At 37.9% G+C, this 17121-nt stretch overlaps 3 protein-coding genes across 3 annotated transcripts; 1 reads left to right on the top strand and 2 right to left on the bottom strand.

Moving 5' to 3' along the window:
• Positions 1–83: 83 nt before the first annotated feature.
• LOC130167746 (uncharacterized) lies at positions 84–5545 on the bottom strand. The gene is made up of 10 exons (XM_056374231.1): positions 5074–5545; positions 4911–4981; positions 4686–4812; positions 4316–4461; positions 4027–4163; positions 3766–3928; positions 3259–3352; positions 3073–3151; positions 2347–2420; positions 84–2241 (listed from the first exon to the last, which is right to left on the bottom strand). Exons 1-10 carry the CDS (start codon positions 5115–5117, stop codon positions 1281–1283), a joined length of 1896 nt encoding a protein of 631 aa, XP_056230206.1. The 5' UTR covers positions 5118–5545; the 3' UTR covers positions 84–1280.
• Positions 5546–6160: 615 nt separating this feature from the next.
• Positions 6161–10872, bottom strand: LOC130167737 (uncharacterized). The gene is made up of 10 exons (XM_056374220.1): positions 10447–10872; positions 10284–10354; positions 10059–10185; positions 9689–9834; positions 9394–9536; positions 9133–9295; positions 8626–8719; positions 8440–8518; positions 7714–7787; positions 6161–7608 (listed from the first exon to the last, which is right to left on the bottom strand). The coding sequence occupies exons 1-10, from the start codon at positions 10488–10490 to the stop codon at positions 6648–6650; spliced, it is 1902 nt and encodes a 633-aa protein (XP_056230195.1). The 5' UTR covers positions 10491–10872; the 3' UTR covers positions 6161–6647.
• Positions 10873–12129: 1257 nt separating this feature from the next.
• On the top strand, positions 12130–16305 carry si:zfos-1056e6.1 (uncharacterized protein LOC107988029 homolog). The gene is made up of 9 exons (XM_056383600.1): positions 12130–12255; positions 13461–13528; positions 13965–14012; positions 14164–14228; positions 14345–14382; positions 15105–15184; positions 15436–15498; positions 15678–15728; positions 16086–16305. Exons 1-9 carry the CDS (start codon positions 12180–12182, stop codon positions 16137–16139), a joined length of 543 nt encoding a protein of 180 aa, XP_056239575.1. The 5' UTR covers positions 12130–12179; the 3' UTR covers positions 16140–16305.
• The last annotated feature ends 816 nt before the right edge of the window (positions 16306–17121 follow it).

Below are 17121 nucleotides of genomic sequence, written 5' to 3'. Positions count from 1 at the left end.
AAATATGACACAGTGACAAAAATCTGCTACTTGGGGTGAACTTGACTTATTGTCTAAACAAGCATTTTCTCACTGTGTTTAGCCATGTTAGTGCAGGGTAATTTTAATGTTATTTGCAGATTTGACATCTGTCACAACAACTCAAGTGAAGTAAATGTGCATTACAACATTGAAAACTCAGCAGCAATGCCTATGTGAATCAAAAACAGCTCAGGATAATCCACAGGCCACAATATGAAGGACTTTTATTTAAACAAAAATAAGCCTTAATAGTAACATTTACAACTAGCTCACAGTTACAAACATATTCTTATTGTGAAATAGTTTTGGTTGTTTTAGTTACACGCCTTAGCTGTGATGATAAGCATAGTCTACTGTGTCACTGTGTGTCTTTCTGTGGAAGTGCCTCAGCAGTTCCAGCGAAGAGATATGTGGAAGTAATTTCACAACCCTAAACCACACCAGCTATAACATGTCAGCTGATTGTTGTGGCTTGTTTTGGACAAAGAATTCAGCCAGTTACAATATAATTCTTTGTAAAGATTCAGGATTGATGACCAAAGTGTATGCTATTTTCTTATAATGACTCTCTTGATCAAATCCAGCTCAAAGAGATTGAGATGCTCTACCAGAAAAGGCTCTTTACATTTAAACATCACTGAAGTCTTACAAAAGACATTCAGACAGTGTGGTTCTCACAGTATTTAAACATTTAAGGAAAATGCATTGATCATGAGATATGTAAATATAAATTTGAAAAACAAATGACCTTAGTTGACTACTACCTGTGAAATATAGATACATGAGTTGGCTGTGGCTGTTTTGTTAAAGCATTTGTATCAAGCACACATTCAAAGCCTTTTATCTCAAACAACTGCATTCTGTTCTCTGACAGAAATTTTACATTAATGCTTTTATGTACGAAACTTTATGGATGTTTCACATCAAAACCAATCATGTGATCTAAATACTACAGTTTCAAAGTATTCACATATTACTTGTTCTTAATGTACAAAAGTGTGTTTTCTTTTAAACAAGGCAACAAAATATATACACCATGTTTTAAAAATAGCAATATCAAAGCTGAAAAAACAATGTTAACTCAAGGTGCTGCCTACAGCAGATGTTGTGAATTAGAACCGCAGGAAAAGCTATTAAATAGATCTCAAAGTCCATCATTCACAAGTGAACATCAAAACTGAAGCCCTCTCTTGCATCCCAACATTACTCAGCTAGGCTTATTATTTAATGACACAGAAGTTAATGGAAAAGATTCAGCGCTACACACTTTGATAGCTGCTGTCTGTAATGACTGTCATAGGCTCAGCAGAGTGCAGAGAGAGAAAAGGTCTTTGGAGCTCAGAGAGACCCTGGTCACTCTGAACATTGTTAATGAAATCTGGAGTGACTGGAGGGATCTTGGTGAATGATTCCGCTGGATATTTATCCAAATGTTCCTCTCTCTCGACACTTCTCTGCTCTGAAAATAAAACATCAGGCTGTCCCACTAGACTTTGAAATGCCTGGTAGTCATCGTTCACTTGAGGAAAGTTGTGTGAGCCAGCAGGCATGCAGCCGTAACAGGGATTGTCATCATATATGGTGGCCTCTTCAAAGCTGTCACATCCAGCCTCAACTCTGGTCACAGGATCACATGAGGCGCTTGTGTTGGTGCCACTAGAGATGGAGGACAAACTGGAGTCGTCTGCAAGTGATAATTGTCCAGAATCTGCATTGCACGGCTGATATGACATGTCTGATGGCATTGGAGATGAAACCACCGCTGGTAAATTAAGAAGCGGACACGCTGGTACCTCTTGGTCAGGACAGATCACCATGTCACCCTCACTAGGATGGTAAGCAGAGTCACAAAGCATTGCATCCTGTGTCTGGACTTCAGAGCTGTCCATCATAATCTGACGTGGGCAGTTGGGAATGAGAATGGAATAGGTTTTATTGTCAAAGCCTGATGATCCAGAATTCACGTCATCAGCTCTGACACTACAGGGATTGTTGGGAGCAGAGAATAAACCACTGTCTTTGTTTGATTCTGTGAGCAGGTTGGTGGTCAAAGGTGATATTGGACTGATATTGGGGAAGGCTTTACCAAGGGCATCATGAACCCCGGCTATAATATCAGCAGGTTCTGTGTTAGCATAACTGAGACAAGAGGATCCAGTGCTGATTCCACTGCTTTGCTGAAAGCTCCCACTGCTATTGTCTGTCAGTGACCCCTTCGACCTGAACACAGAGAAACGGGTCACATAAAATGCCAATATAATCACACAGAAAGAAATGGAAAGGAAATGTGCTGTACTGTTGATGCACTAATGCAGCCATACTCACCATGGTTTGCCATCATCAGGAACAAGGGTCTCAACACAGGCAGGGGAAATAATGGTTGGCTCAGGTTTCAACCACTGAAACAAGAAGGATTCACAGAAGGAAACACAATTAAAACTATAGATCAGAAACATTTCAGTTTAAGGGATCAGTTTAGAAATGTTTCTATCCAATTCATACTTCGTGCACCATTTAACAGTGTAGAAAAGGCATTTTTACGTTGATTTTTTTCATGTTTTTGAAAGTATGTGGAAAGTTTTAAAGTTAGGTTGCAGTCTTTCATGGTTTGATGACACCTGTGGTTCCCATGGTAACAACACATACAGTTTAATATTAGCAGCAGCTGGAGCAGCTGAATTATTGGTTTATCAGTTTACAGTGCAGCCAAACAAACTCGGATTGTTTGAACTGAATTGGCATGAGTATTTTTCCCAGAATATAATGTCGGTAACGCCTGGTTACATGCTGCATTGTCTCCTGTGAATCTCTCATGTGTGAAGGCACTAACAATGAAAACGACTACAAAAGAAGCAGTTGCAGAATGTAGATGCAGTGGATGTCTATTTCTGAAAAAAATGGCAATGACAAATATTATGAGTTTGTGAAAATTGTAAGGATTATAACTTTGATGTTTACGTGTGATTAAGGAAAATAAAAAGATGCCAAAAATTGGAGATTCATGTTTTTGATTTTTTACCAACATTAAGTTTACATCACTCAGTGTCTCACCTCTTGGTCATATGAACGCATAATAAGAAGTTTTGGATTTGGACCTTTGGAAATCAGGTCCCACCACTGTGTCTTCAACCTAAAATCAACAAAACGACACACGTTTCATAAACACAGCACACAGAAGTTACAGTATCTAAAGGAAATGCCTTTCATGAAAAGACAAATGAGGCTATTAGTCCTTACCTTACAGAGCAGACAAATATAGCACTGCTGATTAGGACTGCAGCAATACTGAGGCTGATGATGAGAGCGATGAGCAGGACATTAGAGGAGGCAGCTGTGAAGTAACATGTATGAAATAAGTTTACAAATCACTCATTATTGTACAGACGACATAGCACAGAGAAAAAAAAACTAGATAGAAGTACGTGATATATGCCTAGAACAACATATATGCCTTGTTACCTCCCAGAATTTGTTAAAATTTTAGTTTTACAGGTGTCTTGGATTTCAAATAATGTGTCATAAAACACTTTGTTTTTAACACACTCCTAATATGATATGATAATATGAACTTTAACACAATAGGCCCATCCTCTGGTTCAGCATTTGTGTCTCATTGATTTTGTGACTCCTTTTTCTACAGATAAACTGCTTCGATATCGACACTAATATCATGATACAAATGATACACATATATACACTGTACTGCAGAAGAAGTGACAAAAAGATTGTAAAGATGACACTTACGTGTTGTGAATTCCAACTCTTTGCTGCTGTCACTGAACTTGCCACTCCGATCAGTGTAGGTTTGCACGCTGACCAAATATTTTGTACTTGGTTCCAATTTTTGACCAAGTATTACATAGGTATTGAGTCCATCAGTGGTAGATTCGCTGACAGACATATTGACCTGGTATGGAGAAAGAAGAAATCAAATGCCTGTGTCTATGTCACATCTCCAGGACAAACGATCTCAGTGTCACACAGTGCCTATGGCATCGCTCCTACCTTTTCCGTGTCTCCTTTTTTATGGTATATCACATAAGGCGCAAACATAGAGCTGGCATTAATGTTCGTTTTCCACTTGACATGAAAATTCCCGTTGACTTCATCCACTGACATGATTGTTGGGGTTTTGGGCTTTACTGTAGAGGAACAGAGATAAGACAAGTAAGAGGAAATATCTTAGCTAACCTCCATCTTTTATTGCCCCCATTCACTGTTATTCTAGGTCTGGGTCCATCTATGTCTGGCAGCTACAGATTTGTGGACTTTCATTTCAAAGAAGTCAACTTACTGCTCTCTTTAATGCTGATGATTTTGGATTCCCTTATTTGGCCATCTTTCCAAACCGTTATGTTGTGACTCTCCCCAAGAACAATTATCGTTTTGACAGAGCAACAACATCCTCCACTGCACTGCTCAGGAATACAATGCACCGGCCTGTGGAATAAAAGATGATTTTTAGATGATTTCTAGCTGGGTTGATATTAATATTACATATACAATATTGAAAAATCAACTGAATTGACAATTTTAGTGAAAATGACCGTTATCATAATTTTAGGCTATTTGATTTAAAAACCAAAATTAAGCTTTCAAATATACGATTTAGTGTAGTGAAACACTTGAATACTGAAAAAACCTACTGAATAAGAACAACTCACGCTTTTTTTTCGTTCCACACCAGAGTCACATCGTATCCAGAGCAATTTTGCGCTTTAAATTGGCAAGACATCTCTGTGTCTAAGTCGTTGGTACAGTCCAGATTTGGGCTCGTTTCATTATGAACTTCTGCACGAAACAGACATTAACCGAAGAGACTGTCAGTGAGAGAGCGTTGGTACATAAGTACACTATTGAAAAACTGTCTACCTGTCTAACATACGTACCAGGAAGAGCTAACACAGTCACAATGTTCCCTAAAATAAGCAGGATAAAAATCTTCCTACCGCAGAATGACCTGAAAGCAAACAACAGCAGATATTTTTATCTCCTTAAACGCAACAATTTCATTATTTTAGAGACACAGACATTTCCAAGTATTAACATTACCTGTTTAACTCATCGCTGAAACGGTTTAATCCGTTTGTTTCCATCGAAAACGACCGTCAAACTCAGCTACGCCTTTCTCTCAGGGAGTGAACATAGTTTGCTGCGTGAGTAGAGTATAATGCGAGAGTCTTCCTGGTCTGGAAAGCTGTTACTGGAAATGTTGCGCCACCAGCTCATGGGAAGTGCATCCCACTCCCGTTTCTTCAGGTTCTTCAGAGTAGAGAGAAACAACGTACGCACTTATAAAAAAGACTTCAGCCGACAGCAGATTTTGGTAAAAGAATGTAAATGGTGTAAATACAAAAATAAAACAAGAATTAGCTTAGTGAACTTGTGTCTAAACGTGTAATAACTAGGGCCATGTAGAAAAGGTGGAAGAATCCATATTGTCTCTGTGTGTACTCCGCACCACTGAAAGCACCAAGCACCATGACTTGAGGGAACCAGTGGCGCACAGGCTTTCGTCTGCTGCTTTACAACTAATAGAAAATAATTATTTTGAAAGTCCTATACCGGATGTAGCAGGTATGGACAGGTCTGTCGCAGCTCCTGTGAGGACGATGAAACTGTCTTCCCACGTTTATCAAAGGCCTAATTAGAAAAGTATGTAGCCAGTATGCACAGAATCAAGTCTCATAATCACAACATTTGGAATTAGTTTTTCTGTATTAATCATTATTAATCAATATTTATATATAAATTGTTTTATATACAAAGTCATTTATGTAAATTATAATTAAATGCACATGATCTGTATTGTGTGAAAAACAAGTGGGCTCAATACATTAACATTGTGTGGCAGCATTGACAGTTTGTTTTCATTTCTAACCATCTAGCAGAAGCAGAGTTAGAGTAACGTGCAGAATGTGCAGATGAGCAGCCTCACATGTTGCAGTGCTGCCTTCTCTTTTGCAGTTCATAAGAAGAAATTATTAGTTAACTTACTAATGCAAGAATATCTTGAATCTGTTCTCAGTGTTCTCAGCAACATATCTCAAATGCAGAAGAGGTGCATTTCACAAAAGAGCTTTATGTTGCAAGAGCTGTTCTGCTGACATGTAATGAGTTATCAGAAAACAGGTAGTCATCTGGTTATTTACATCACTTTTGGAGGGTTTTAATAAAGAATGACCTTGGTGAATGATTCTACTGGTTATTCTCTGAAATTTTACATTAATGCTTTTATGTACGAAACTTTATGGATGTTTCACATCAAAACCAATCATGTGATCTAAATACTACAGTTTCAAAGTATTCACAAATTACTTGTTCTTAATGTGCAAAAAGTGTGTTTTCTTTTAAGCAAGGCAACAAAATAAAAAAACAAAATATATACACCAAAATATATACAACATTTTAAAACTAGTAATATCGAAACTGAAAAAACAATGTTAACTCAAGGTGCTGCCTACAGCAGATGTTGTGAATTAGAACCGCAGGAAAAGCTATTAAATAGATCTCAAAGTCCATCGTTCACAAGTGAACATCAAAACTGAAGCCCTCTCTTGCATCCCAACATTACTCAGCTAGGCTTATTATTTAATGACACAGAAGTTAATGGAAAAGATTCAGCGCTACACACTTTGATAGCTGCTGTCTGTAATGACTGTCATAGGCTCAGCAGAGTGCAGAGAGAGAAAAGGTCTTTGGAGCTCAGAGAGACCCTGGTCACTCTGAACATTGTTAATGAAATCTGGAGTGACTGGAGGGATCTTGGTGAATGATTCCGCTGGATATTTATCCAAATGTTCCTCTCTCTCGACACTTCTCTGCTCTGAAAATAAAACATCAGGCTGTCCCACTAGACTTTGAAATGCCTGGTAGTCATCGTTCACTTGAGGAAAGTTGTGTGAGCCAGCAGGCATGCAGCCGTAACAGGGATTGTCATCATATATGGTGGCCTCTTCAAAGCTGTCACATCCAGCCTCAACTCTGGTCACAGGATCACATGAGGCGCTTGTGTTGGTGCCACTAGAGATGGAGGACAAACTGGAGTCGTCTGCAAGTGATAATTGTCCAGAATCTGCATTGCACGGCTGATATGACATGTCTGATGGCATTGGAGATGAAACCACCGCTGGTAAATTAAGAAGCGGACACGCTGGTACCTCTTGGTCAGGACAGATCACCATGTCACCCTCACTAGGATGGTAAGCAGAGTCACAAAGCATTGCATCCTGTGTCTGGACTTCAGAGCTGTCCATCATAATCTGACGTGGGCAGTTGGGAATGAGAATGGAATAGGTTTTATTGTCAAAGCCTGATGATCCAGAATTCACGTCATCAGCTCTGACACTACAGGGATTGTTGGGAGCAGAGAATAAACCACTGTCTTTGTTTGATTCTGTGAGCAGGTTGGTGGTCAAAGGTGATATTGGACTGATATTGGGGAAGGCTTTACCAAGGGCATCATGAACCCCGGCTATAATATCAGCAGGTTCTGTGTTAGCATAACTGAGACAAGAGGATCCAGTGCTGATTCCACTGCTTTGCTGAAAGCTCCCACTGCTATTGTCTGTCAGTGACCCCTTCGACCTGAACACAGAGAAACGGGTCACATAAAATGCCAATATAATCACACAGAAAGAAATGGAAAGGAAATGTGCTGTACTGTTGATGCACTAATGCAGCCATACTCACCATGGTTTGCCATCATCAGGAACAAGGGTCTCAACACAGGCAGGGGAAATAATGGTTGGCTCAGGTTTCAACCACTGAAACAAGAAGGATTCACAGAAGGAAACACAATTAAAACTATAGATCAGAAACATTTCAGTTAAAGGGATCAGTTTAGAAATGTTTCTATCCAATTCATACTTCGTGCACCATTTAACAGTGTAGAAAAGGCATTTTTACGTTGATTTTTTTCATGTTTTTGAAAGTATGTGGAAAGTTTTAAAGTTAGGTTGCAGTCTTTCATGGTTTGATGACACCTGTGGTTCCCATGGTAACAACACATACAGTTTAATATTAGCAGCAGCTGGAGCAGCTGAATTATTGGTTTATCAGTTTACAGTGCAGCCAAACAAACTCGGATTGTTTGAACGGAATTGGCATGAGTATTTTTCCCAGAATATAATGTCGGTAACGCCTGGTTACATGCTGCATTGTCTCCTGTGAATCTCTCATGTGTGAAGGCACTAACAATGAAAACGACTACAAAAGAAGCAGTTGCAGAATGTAGATGCAGTGGATGTCTATTTCTGAAAAAAATGGCAATGACAAATATTATGAGTTTGTGAAAATTGTAAGGATTATAACTTTGATGTTTACGTGTGATTAAGGAAAATAAAAAGATGCCAAAAATTGGAGATTCATGTTTTTGATTTTTTACCAACATTAAGTTTACATCACTCAGTGTCTCACCTCTTGGTCATATGAACGCATAATAAGAAGTTTTGGATTTGGACCTTTGGAAATCAGGTCCCACCACTGTGTCTTCAACCTAAAATCAACAAAACGACACACGTTTCATAAACACAGCACACAGAAGTTACAGTATCTAAAGGAAATGCCTTTCATGAAAAGACAAATGAGGCTATTAGTCCTTACCTTACAGAGCAGACAAATATAGCACTGCTGATTAGGACTGCAGCAATACTGAGGCTGATGATGAGAGCGATGAGCAGGACATTAGAGGAGGCAGCTGTGAAGTAACATGTATGAAATAAGTTTACAAATCACTCATTATTGTACAGACGACATAGCACAGAGAAAAAAAAACTAGATAGAAGTACGTGATATATGCCTAGAACAACATTTATGCCTTGTTACCTCCCAGAATTTGTTAAAATTTTAGTTTTACAGGTGTCTTGGATTTCAAATAATGTGTCATAAAACACTTTGTTTTTCACACACTCCTAATATGATATGATAATATGAACTTTAACACAATAGGCCCATCCTCTGGTTCAGCATTTGTGTCTCATTGATTTTGTGACTCCTTTTTCTACAGATAAACTGCTTCGATATCGACACTAATATCATGATACAAATGATACACATATATACACTGTACTGCAGAAGAAGTGACAAAAAGATTGTAAAGATGACACTTACGTGTTGTGAATTCCAACTCTTTGCTGCTGTCACTGAACTTGCCACTCCGATCAGTGTAGGTTTGCAGGCTGACCAAATATTTTGTACTTGGTTCCAATTTTTGACCAAGTATTACATAGGTATTGAGTCCATCAGTGGTAGATTCGCTGACAGACATATTGACCTGGTATGGAGAAAGAAGAAATCAAATGCCTGTGTCTATGTCACATCTCCAGGACAAACGATCTCAGTGTCACACAGTGCCTATGGCATCGCTCCTACCTTTTCCGTGTCTCCTTTTTTATGGTATATCACATAAGGCGTAAACATAGAGCTGGTAATGGCATCAATGTTCGTTTTCCACTTGACATGAAAATTCCCGTTGACTTCATCCACTGACATGATTGTTGGGGTTTTGGGCTTTACTGTAGAGGAACAGAGATAAGACAAGTAAGAGGAAATATCTTAGCTAACCTCCATCTTTTATTGCCCCCATTCACTGTTATTCTAGGTCTGGGTCCATCTATGTCTGGCAGCTACAGATTTGTGGACTTTCATTTCAAAGAAGTCAACTTACTGCTCTCTTTAATGCTGATGATTTTGGATTCCCTTATTTGGCCATCTTTCCAAACCGTTATGTTGTGACTCTCCCCAAGAACAATTATCGTTTTGACAGAGCAACAACATCCTCCACTGCACTGCTCAGGAATACAATGCACCGGCCTGTGGAATAAAAGATGATTTTTAGATGATTTCTAGCTGGGTTGATATTAATATTACATATACAATATTGAAAAATCTACTGAATTGACAATTTTAGTGAAAATGACCGTTATCATAATTTTAGGCTATTTGATTTAAAAACCAAAATTAAGCTTTCAAATATACGATTTAGTGTAGTGAAACACTTGAATACTGAAAAAACCTACTGAATAAGAACAACTCACGCTTTTTTTTCGTTCCACACCAGAGTCACATCGTATCCAGAGCAATTTTGCGCTTTAAATTGGCAAGACATCTCTGTGTCTAAGTCGTTGGTACAGTCCAGATTTGGGCTCGTTTCATTATGAACTTCTGCACGAAACAGACATTAACCGAAGAGACTGTCAGTGAGAGAGCGTTGGTACATAAGTACACTATTGAAAAACTGTCTACCTGTCTAACATACGTACCAGGAAGAGCTAACACAGTCACAATGTTCCCTAAAATAAGCAGGATAAAAATCTTCCTACCGCAGAATGACCTGAAAGCAAACAACAGCAGATATTTTTATCTCCTTAAACGCAACAATTTCATTATTTTAGAGACACAGACATTTCCAAGTATTAACATTACCTGTTTAACTCATCGCTGAAACGGTTTAATCCGTTTGTTTCCATCGAAAACGACCGTCAAACTCAGCTACGCCTTTCTCTCAGGGAGTGAACATAGTTTGCTGCGTGAGTAGAGTATAATGCGAGAGTCTTCCTGGTCTGGAAAGCTGTTACTGGAAATGTTGCGCCACCAGCTCATGGGAAGTGCATCCCACTCCCGTCTCTTCAGGTTCTTCAGAGTAGAGAGAAACAACGTACGCACTTATAAAAAAGACTTCAGCCGACAGCAGATTTTGGTAAAAGAATGTAAATGGTGTAAATACAAAAATAAAACAAGAATTAGCTTAGTGAACTTGTGTCTAAACGTGTAATAACTAGGGCCATGTAGAAAAGGTGGAAGAATCCATATTGTCTCTGTGTGTACTCCGCACCACTGAAAGCACCAAGCACCATGACTTGGGGGAACCAGTGGCGCACAGGCTTTCGTCTGCTGCTTTACAACTAATAGAAAATAATTATTTTGAAAGTCCTATACCGGATGTAGCAGGTATGGACAGGTCTGTCGCAGCTCCTGTGAGGACGATGAAACTGTCTTCCCACGTTTATCAAAGGCCTAATTAGAAAAGTATGTAGCCAGTATGCACAGAATCAAGTCTCATAATCACAACATTTGGAATTAGTTTTTCTGTATTAATCATTATTAATCAATATTTATATATAAATTGTTTTATATACAAAGTCATTTATGTAAATTATAATTAAATGCACATGATCTGTATTGTGTGAAAAACAAGTGGGCTCAATACATTAACATTGTGTGGCAGCATTGACAGTTTGTTTTCATTTCAGACCATCTATAGATGGTCTGAAATAGCAGAAGCAGAGTTAGAGTAATATGTGCAGAATGTGCAGATGAGCAGCCTCACATGTTGCAGTGCTGCCTTCTCTTTTGCAGTTCATAAGAAGAAATTATTAGTTAACTTACTAATGCAAGAATATCTTGAATCTGTTCTCAGTGTTCTCAGCAACATATCTCAAATGCAGAAGAGGTGCATTTCACAAAAGAGCTTTATGTTGCAAGAGCTGTTCTGCTGACATGTAATGAGTTATCAGAAAACAGGTAGTCATCTGGTTATTTACATCACTTTTGGAGGGTTTTAATAAAGAATGACCTTGGTGAATGATTCTACTGGTTATTTGCCCAAATGTTCCAATCTCTCAACACGTCTCTGCTCTGAAAACAAAACATCAGGCTGTCCCACTAGATTTTGAAATGCCAGGTAGTCATCATTCACTTGAGGAAAGCTTTGTAGTTGACCTAGAGTTTGCAACAAATTATCCGTTTCATGTTAAATGTAGTTTTCTTATGTGAAAGACGTTGTAACTTGGGTTTTGGAAAGTGTACCATAAATAAAGACCATTATCATTATTAAAATGTTATAGCAACTAAATTGGTCGCAGATAAATGTAGACAGTGGCGTCGAAATTACAATAATATTTGGAATGTAGCCTAAATAGTCGCTCAAAATGTAAATGCTCAAGTGACTTACAAGTGTCTCAAAAGTTGAAATTTAAGTAAGTTTGATTAGTTGACTAAATAAATGTAGGCCTACTACATTTATTGTGATTTTGGACAGTTAATATTTTACTGAACTGTGTGAGGCTAGATTTATAGTCTTATTTTGAAAGTCCAAGGCCGGATTTATCAGGGACCGTCGTGTCCGGTCTGACCGCTGCTGCTGTGCGGAAATTAAAATGTCTAACGCAGGTATTGATAAATCATCACCAGTGTTAAAGGCCTGGATCGCCCTGCGGCGGCTTGACAAAAATGGTTCGTAAGTGTTTTTTTTTTACTTTACGATCGTTGATTAATCTTTTTTTCAGCCACTGATGTACTCGGTCTGTGCGTCCGTGTCCATGGCAACCAGCCTCTTTAACCCATTGAAAGGATTGTGATTATGCTCATCTTTTTTTCAGACAATGGCATAAATCAAATGTATACATATATATATATATATATATATATATATATATATATATATATATATATTTCAAACACATACACACGTTATTCACAACTCTGCCTTAAGTTTTTCTCTTTACTGTAGCTAATGGGCAGGTGTAGCTGGTAACGGTCATATCCTGGTTAAAGAGAACAGCAACAGCTGCACTTGACTGTTGAGTGTTACGAGCTTATTATTAGACCTTTGAAAGCGACTCAGAAAGGGAATTAAAAATCTTTTTAATCTGAATATGAAATTACTGTGAAACAAAATGATTGTGTCCATGTGTGGTTGTAACTAATGGCTTTCTTGGTTCATAAATAATCTTACTAATACTTTATCACTTTATTGATGAGCATTGGGTTGTCACATTGTGAAAAATCATTGGTATGCAAATGTTAGGGATTGATAAAGTTTTTTTGTTCTGTTGTTTTTTTTAAATAATAATCCATCACACCTGCCAAATGTAGCAATGTTCAAAATCCCCCTGACATGTTTAAAAACAAAACATTGAATAATGTTTGTATTGTGTTTCCAGAAAAAAACAGTTATCTTCTTATAGGCCTATATCTTTAAACTGATAAATGTTCCTGCTCCCACATTGAAGAATCCAGATAGATAAGCAAACACCTTTAATATCAAAAGTTTAAATACCAGACACAAAATGTCTCCTACATGATGGTAAATTCCATTCTTAGAATATTTGCTCTGGTAGTTCAAGTTTCCACATCTTAAGTTTCATTACAGTAGGCCTCTAAACTACTTTAATAAATTGTTGTCCAGATGCCGTGCAGCACTTTTCCAGGTCTGAGGTCAAATTATCAGTTGGAGAGGTTTATCTGAGGAACTTTAGAGCTTAACATCAAACAAATCAAATCTTTAACCACATGTACCTAAATGTTGGTCTAAATAATGGTCTGACCTATAGATAGATAGAAAATTATAAGTGAATCATTAATAAAGCCATTAGCTACAACATTTAAATTCTAATTAAAGGGTGACATGGTGGCACCTCATGGTGTATGTGTTGTAGATGACAGAGTGGTGGCTCTTCGAGAAGTATCCATTCCTCCAGTGGCTGATGTCACCGTGATCACACAGGTCTGAAAGTGGTCCACCTGCTTCTTGTATGTTTGTACCTGCACAGTAGTCCAAATGTATTTAACAAAAGTACCATCTATACAAACGATTTGTTGAGATTTGGTTTGTTATAATTCTTGCAAACTATTTGCCAGTATGTGGGAACCTTACAAAACATATTCTGGGAAGATTTAGTTTTGAGTTGTATTTATATTTATCTCAATTATTGTCAGTTAATGTGATTACCTTTTTTTGACAACTATTAGTGTGCATGTGTTCGTTATACCTCACACACACATTACATGAAATGGACCTGCTTTGCTCTTGTTCACCTATTAACAAACAAATTCAAAATACTAAATATAAGAATTTTTTTTATAAACCTCGGAAAATCCCAAACTGTTGTTTTTTTATGTTGTATAGTTCATACATCTTTTTATATTGTTTATCTTTTCAGATCATCACTACTAACTTTGGGCTGAACTCTTCCGATGTAATTTTCAAGGTATAACAACTCATTTGCCCTCACGCCTACAGTATATCTCAAGCATATATTGTTTTAAAAAGAAGGGAAAAAAATGTTTTTGCTATAGCTGAACCTTCAGTATGGGGTTAGAATTGTTTAAAACACAGTTTCTGCTTTCATCTGTGTGCAGATCAGGAACCACCATGGCTGTCTGATCCCTCTGAACAGCTCTATCCCTGCTAACAGCAAGCACATGTGAGGAGTCTTGACTGTGGACGTTGAGCTCTATATTTCTATACATCTATTGAATTTATACTCCATTTACCAAGCACTAAGTGATGTTTGCTGTTAACATACATTTTTCACCACAGGCCTTACGTGCTTGAGGTAGCCAAGACCTTTCAGCATGGTAAGAGTGGATTCAACAATCTCTTTGACAGTGTTTTCTTAAACCATGGATCAAGCTCTGGAGAGAGACCTGTTCTTTGCGCTTCTACATTTCACAACAATGTTAACTAAACAATTTGATATTTTGGGAAATAGAGAAAAGTTAGATGACAAGCTCAGTACCACTCTCAAGTCTGTACGATAAATGTGAAGCTTAGCTTAGCATACGGACTGGAAATGGGGCCAGCTAGCCTGGCTCTGTCAAAAGGTAAATGCTTTAATTAAAGCTTATGAACACATTATAACATATTTGTTATTGAATTCAATGTTTTTACACCTTAGTGTGTTCAGATTAAACAAAAATTATTCCAACTTTATGGGCAACGATCAATTTAATAAAACAAATGACAGATTTTCCTGTACAGATATCACTTTAGATGCTTAAATTTAGATGCTTGGTTTCAAAAATGTACAAGTACAAATCAAAATGGATTGAAATCCATTTTGAGTTACAAAGGAGGAGAAAAGGAAGCACAGTATCACCGTTCCTGGCAAACTTTGTGTCAAAAACTGCTTTAGTGCGCATGGTAGTTGCTGCAGAAATGTAGTAATACACCCTTACTTCTGACTGAACCATACTATTCCTATTTTTTGCATATTATATAGGTGAAAACATAAATGTAACCTTTCAACTCAAAGGCAAATGTTTGATGTCTGTAATGGCTGTTATTTTACTGTTTTCAGTGCGTCCCAAGCCCAGAACCATTCCCATGACTGTGATCAACAAGAGCATGAAGACCAGGCTACAGACTATTGACAGGAGGGTACGACATACTGTAAATAACTACCAGTGGTTTAGTGACAGCATAGGATGAATGTTTCACACTAACTAATTCATTTATAGTTTAACTATTCAGTAGTGCTGGCCCACAATAAAATGACTAATTAATTAATAATTTTTAACTCTAATTCTCCTAAAACAGCGGATAAAAAGCAGATAAACATAGCTCAGAACAATACAATATACAGTATGACTTGCCAGAACATGAATTTAGATTCCAGTGTTTTATTACAGATTCAGAGACTGGAGGACCTTCTGCCTCAGATCAAACTCAGGCACAATGAAAAACTTGGCCAGGTATTTCACTTTTCTCTTAGCCTTTTTTGAGCCTGCTTATGAGTGCAACCCTGGCCACTTACTCCTGGTAATATTTATTGTGACAATATGAATGGGATAACTTGTGTTATTAAACTGGTATTTTACATTCCTGTACATCTCTACAATCACCTGACCATGGCCTCTTTGTCCTGTCACAGGAGATTGAATGTCTCAACCAGAAGCTGAGGTTTCTTCAAAAGAGGATGCAGGTGGGACAGTCTGATTAAAACTTAATGTGCATGCAACAATGTAGTTAAAATTTTAAGTTACTAGTTTAAGGTTGCTATGGTAATTTTGGTTCAATGCATCTATTTTGTCTTTGATTAGCAGGCATACCTTCCGACCTTCCTAGAAATTTACTCATAAATCTGAGGTCTTCCACAGACCACTTACATTTTTTTGTCGAATTAACAAACCTTGCATTTTGCCATTTTATAGAACTTATACTTGAGTATTTAAATGGAGTCAAGAAACACTTCCGAGGAATGTGTTCTCCAAGTCTCTGCATTGTTTTTGCAATCATTTTTCAGTTTCATGTTTGCACACACTATCCTGCTCTGTTGCAGGTTGCAGAGTCTCACAACTGGAAGGGGGTGCTGACCAGAGCCCCCCTGTGGTGAACCAACACCAATATTTCCAGCTGTTTTAGAAGACAACACAAGCTTCAATCTTTGGGACTATGGTTACACTCATTCACTGCAGATATGATCATATGGATCATGGATTATGATGTGGATGACCCTTGTACCTTGTTTACATTTTAATAAAGCGTGTCCGACCACATGATCATTGTGTTTGAATTTCAAAAACGTTGAGTCATCAGTCTGGACGGAATTTTGGTCTGTATTTATCAAACATCTACGAATGACACTACAGAAGTCTCTAAAGTGCCAACTTAAGAGTACAAATGTTGTTGACCATGTGTGGACAATAAAACCTTTATCAAGACCTTACTTCTTTTCACAGCCAAGTGCAACTGTAAGAGCAACTCTCAAATGATCATGATCAAACATCATAAGGGCAACGCTCCCTAAATGTGTGTTTATGACACCCACAGCAAGATTCAGAAAGGAAGAGGGACTGGCACACAGACTGGAAGCTATATATAAGTATTACTGCCCTCAGTTTAAAGGTACTGTAGAATATTGTCACTGCCACTAGATGATGCACTAGACCACCAGCATCTCTGACCAAAGCAAATGCTTCATCAGACATGTAACATGTAGCCATCAAGTTATTTACACATTGAGGAGAAGAAAAGCCAGTTTTGAGTCAAGCTGGAGCCCTTTAGCCGTTTGTAAGGCTCTCCATCTTGGTAAGGCCAGACCACTACTGGCTCCATGGGGAAAGAAATTCAGACTTGGACCTCTCCGGTGCGACCATCCAAACAAGACAGTAAACAGTAAAAACTTCACAGATGTTTTGGCGGTCCACCGGCCTAATGTGATGTGAGCCAGTAGTCCCCATGGCCTGTGCGCCCGCCTGTGCTCTGGTCTTATGACTGGATACCAAAATAACTCCACTATATCTTTACGTAAAAAATATTTGTTTGATGTTGTATTATTGTTTAAGTAATGTTCAATTAAAACTACTGTATGTCCT

Source organism: Seriola aureovittata, chromosome 1, assembly GCF_021018895.1.
Source record: "Seriola aureovittata isolate HTS-2021-v1 ecotype China chromosome 1, ASM2101889v1, whole genome shotgun sequence".
Lineage (NCBI taxonomy): Eukaryota > Metazoa > Chordata > Actinopteri > Carangiformes > Carangidae > Seriola > Seriola aureovittata.
This window is presented reverse-complemented; position numbering and strand designations above follow the sequence as displayed.

Bases quoted from the DNA above. Each gene is read 5' to 3' on its own strand.
- LOC130167737 (XM_056374220.1), bottom strand. From the start codon at position 10,490: ATGGAAACAAACGGATTAAACCGTTTCAGCGATGAGTTAAACAG. The intron at 10,355-10,446 runs GTAATGTTAATA...GTTTGCTTTCAG, and splicing joins TTCAGCGATGAGTTAAACAG to GTCATTCTGCGGTAGGAAGA. The intron at 9,835-10,058 runs GTGAGTTGTTCT...TTTATTCCACAG, and splicing joins GTGTGGAACGAAAAAAAAGC to GCCGGTGCATTGTATTCCTG.
- si:zfos-1056e6.1 (XM_056383600.1), top strand. From the start codon at position 12,180: ATGTCTAACGCAGGTATTGATAAATCATCACCAGTGTTAAAGGCCTGG. The intron at 14,383-15,104 runs GTAAGAGTGGAT...TACTGTTTTCAG, and splicing joins AGCCAAGACCTTTCAGCATG to TGCGTCCCAAGCCCAGAACC. The intron at 15,499-15,677 runs GTATTTCACTTT...GTCCTGTCACAG, and splicing joins ACAATGAAAAACTTGGCCAG to GAGATTGAATGTCTCAACCA.
- LOC130167746 (XM_056374231.1), bottom strand. From the start codon at position 5,117: ATGGAAACAAACGGATTAAACCGTTTCAGCGATGAGTTAAACAG. The intron at 4,813-4,910 runs GTACGTATGTTA...TGTTTCGTGCAG, and splicing joins GACTGTGTTAGCTCTTCCTG to AAGTTCATAATGAAACGAGC. The intron at 2,242-2,346 runs GTGAGTATGGCT...CTCTGTGTTCAG, and splicing joins CCTGATGATGGCAAACCATG to GTCGAAGGGGTCACTGACAG.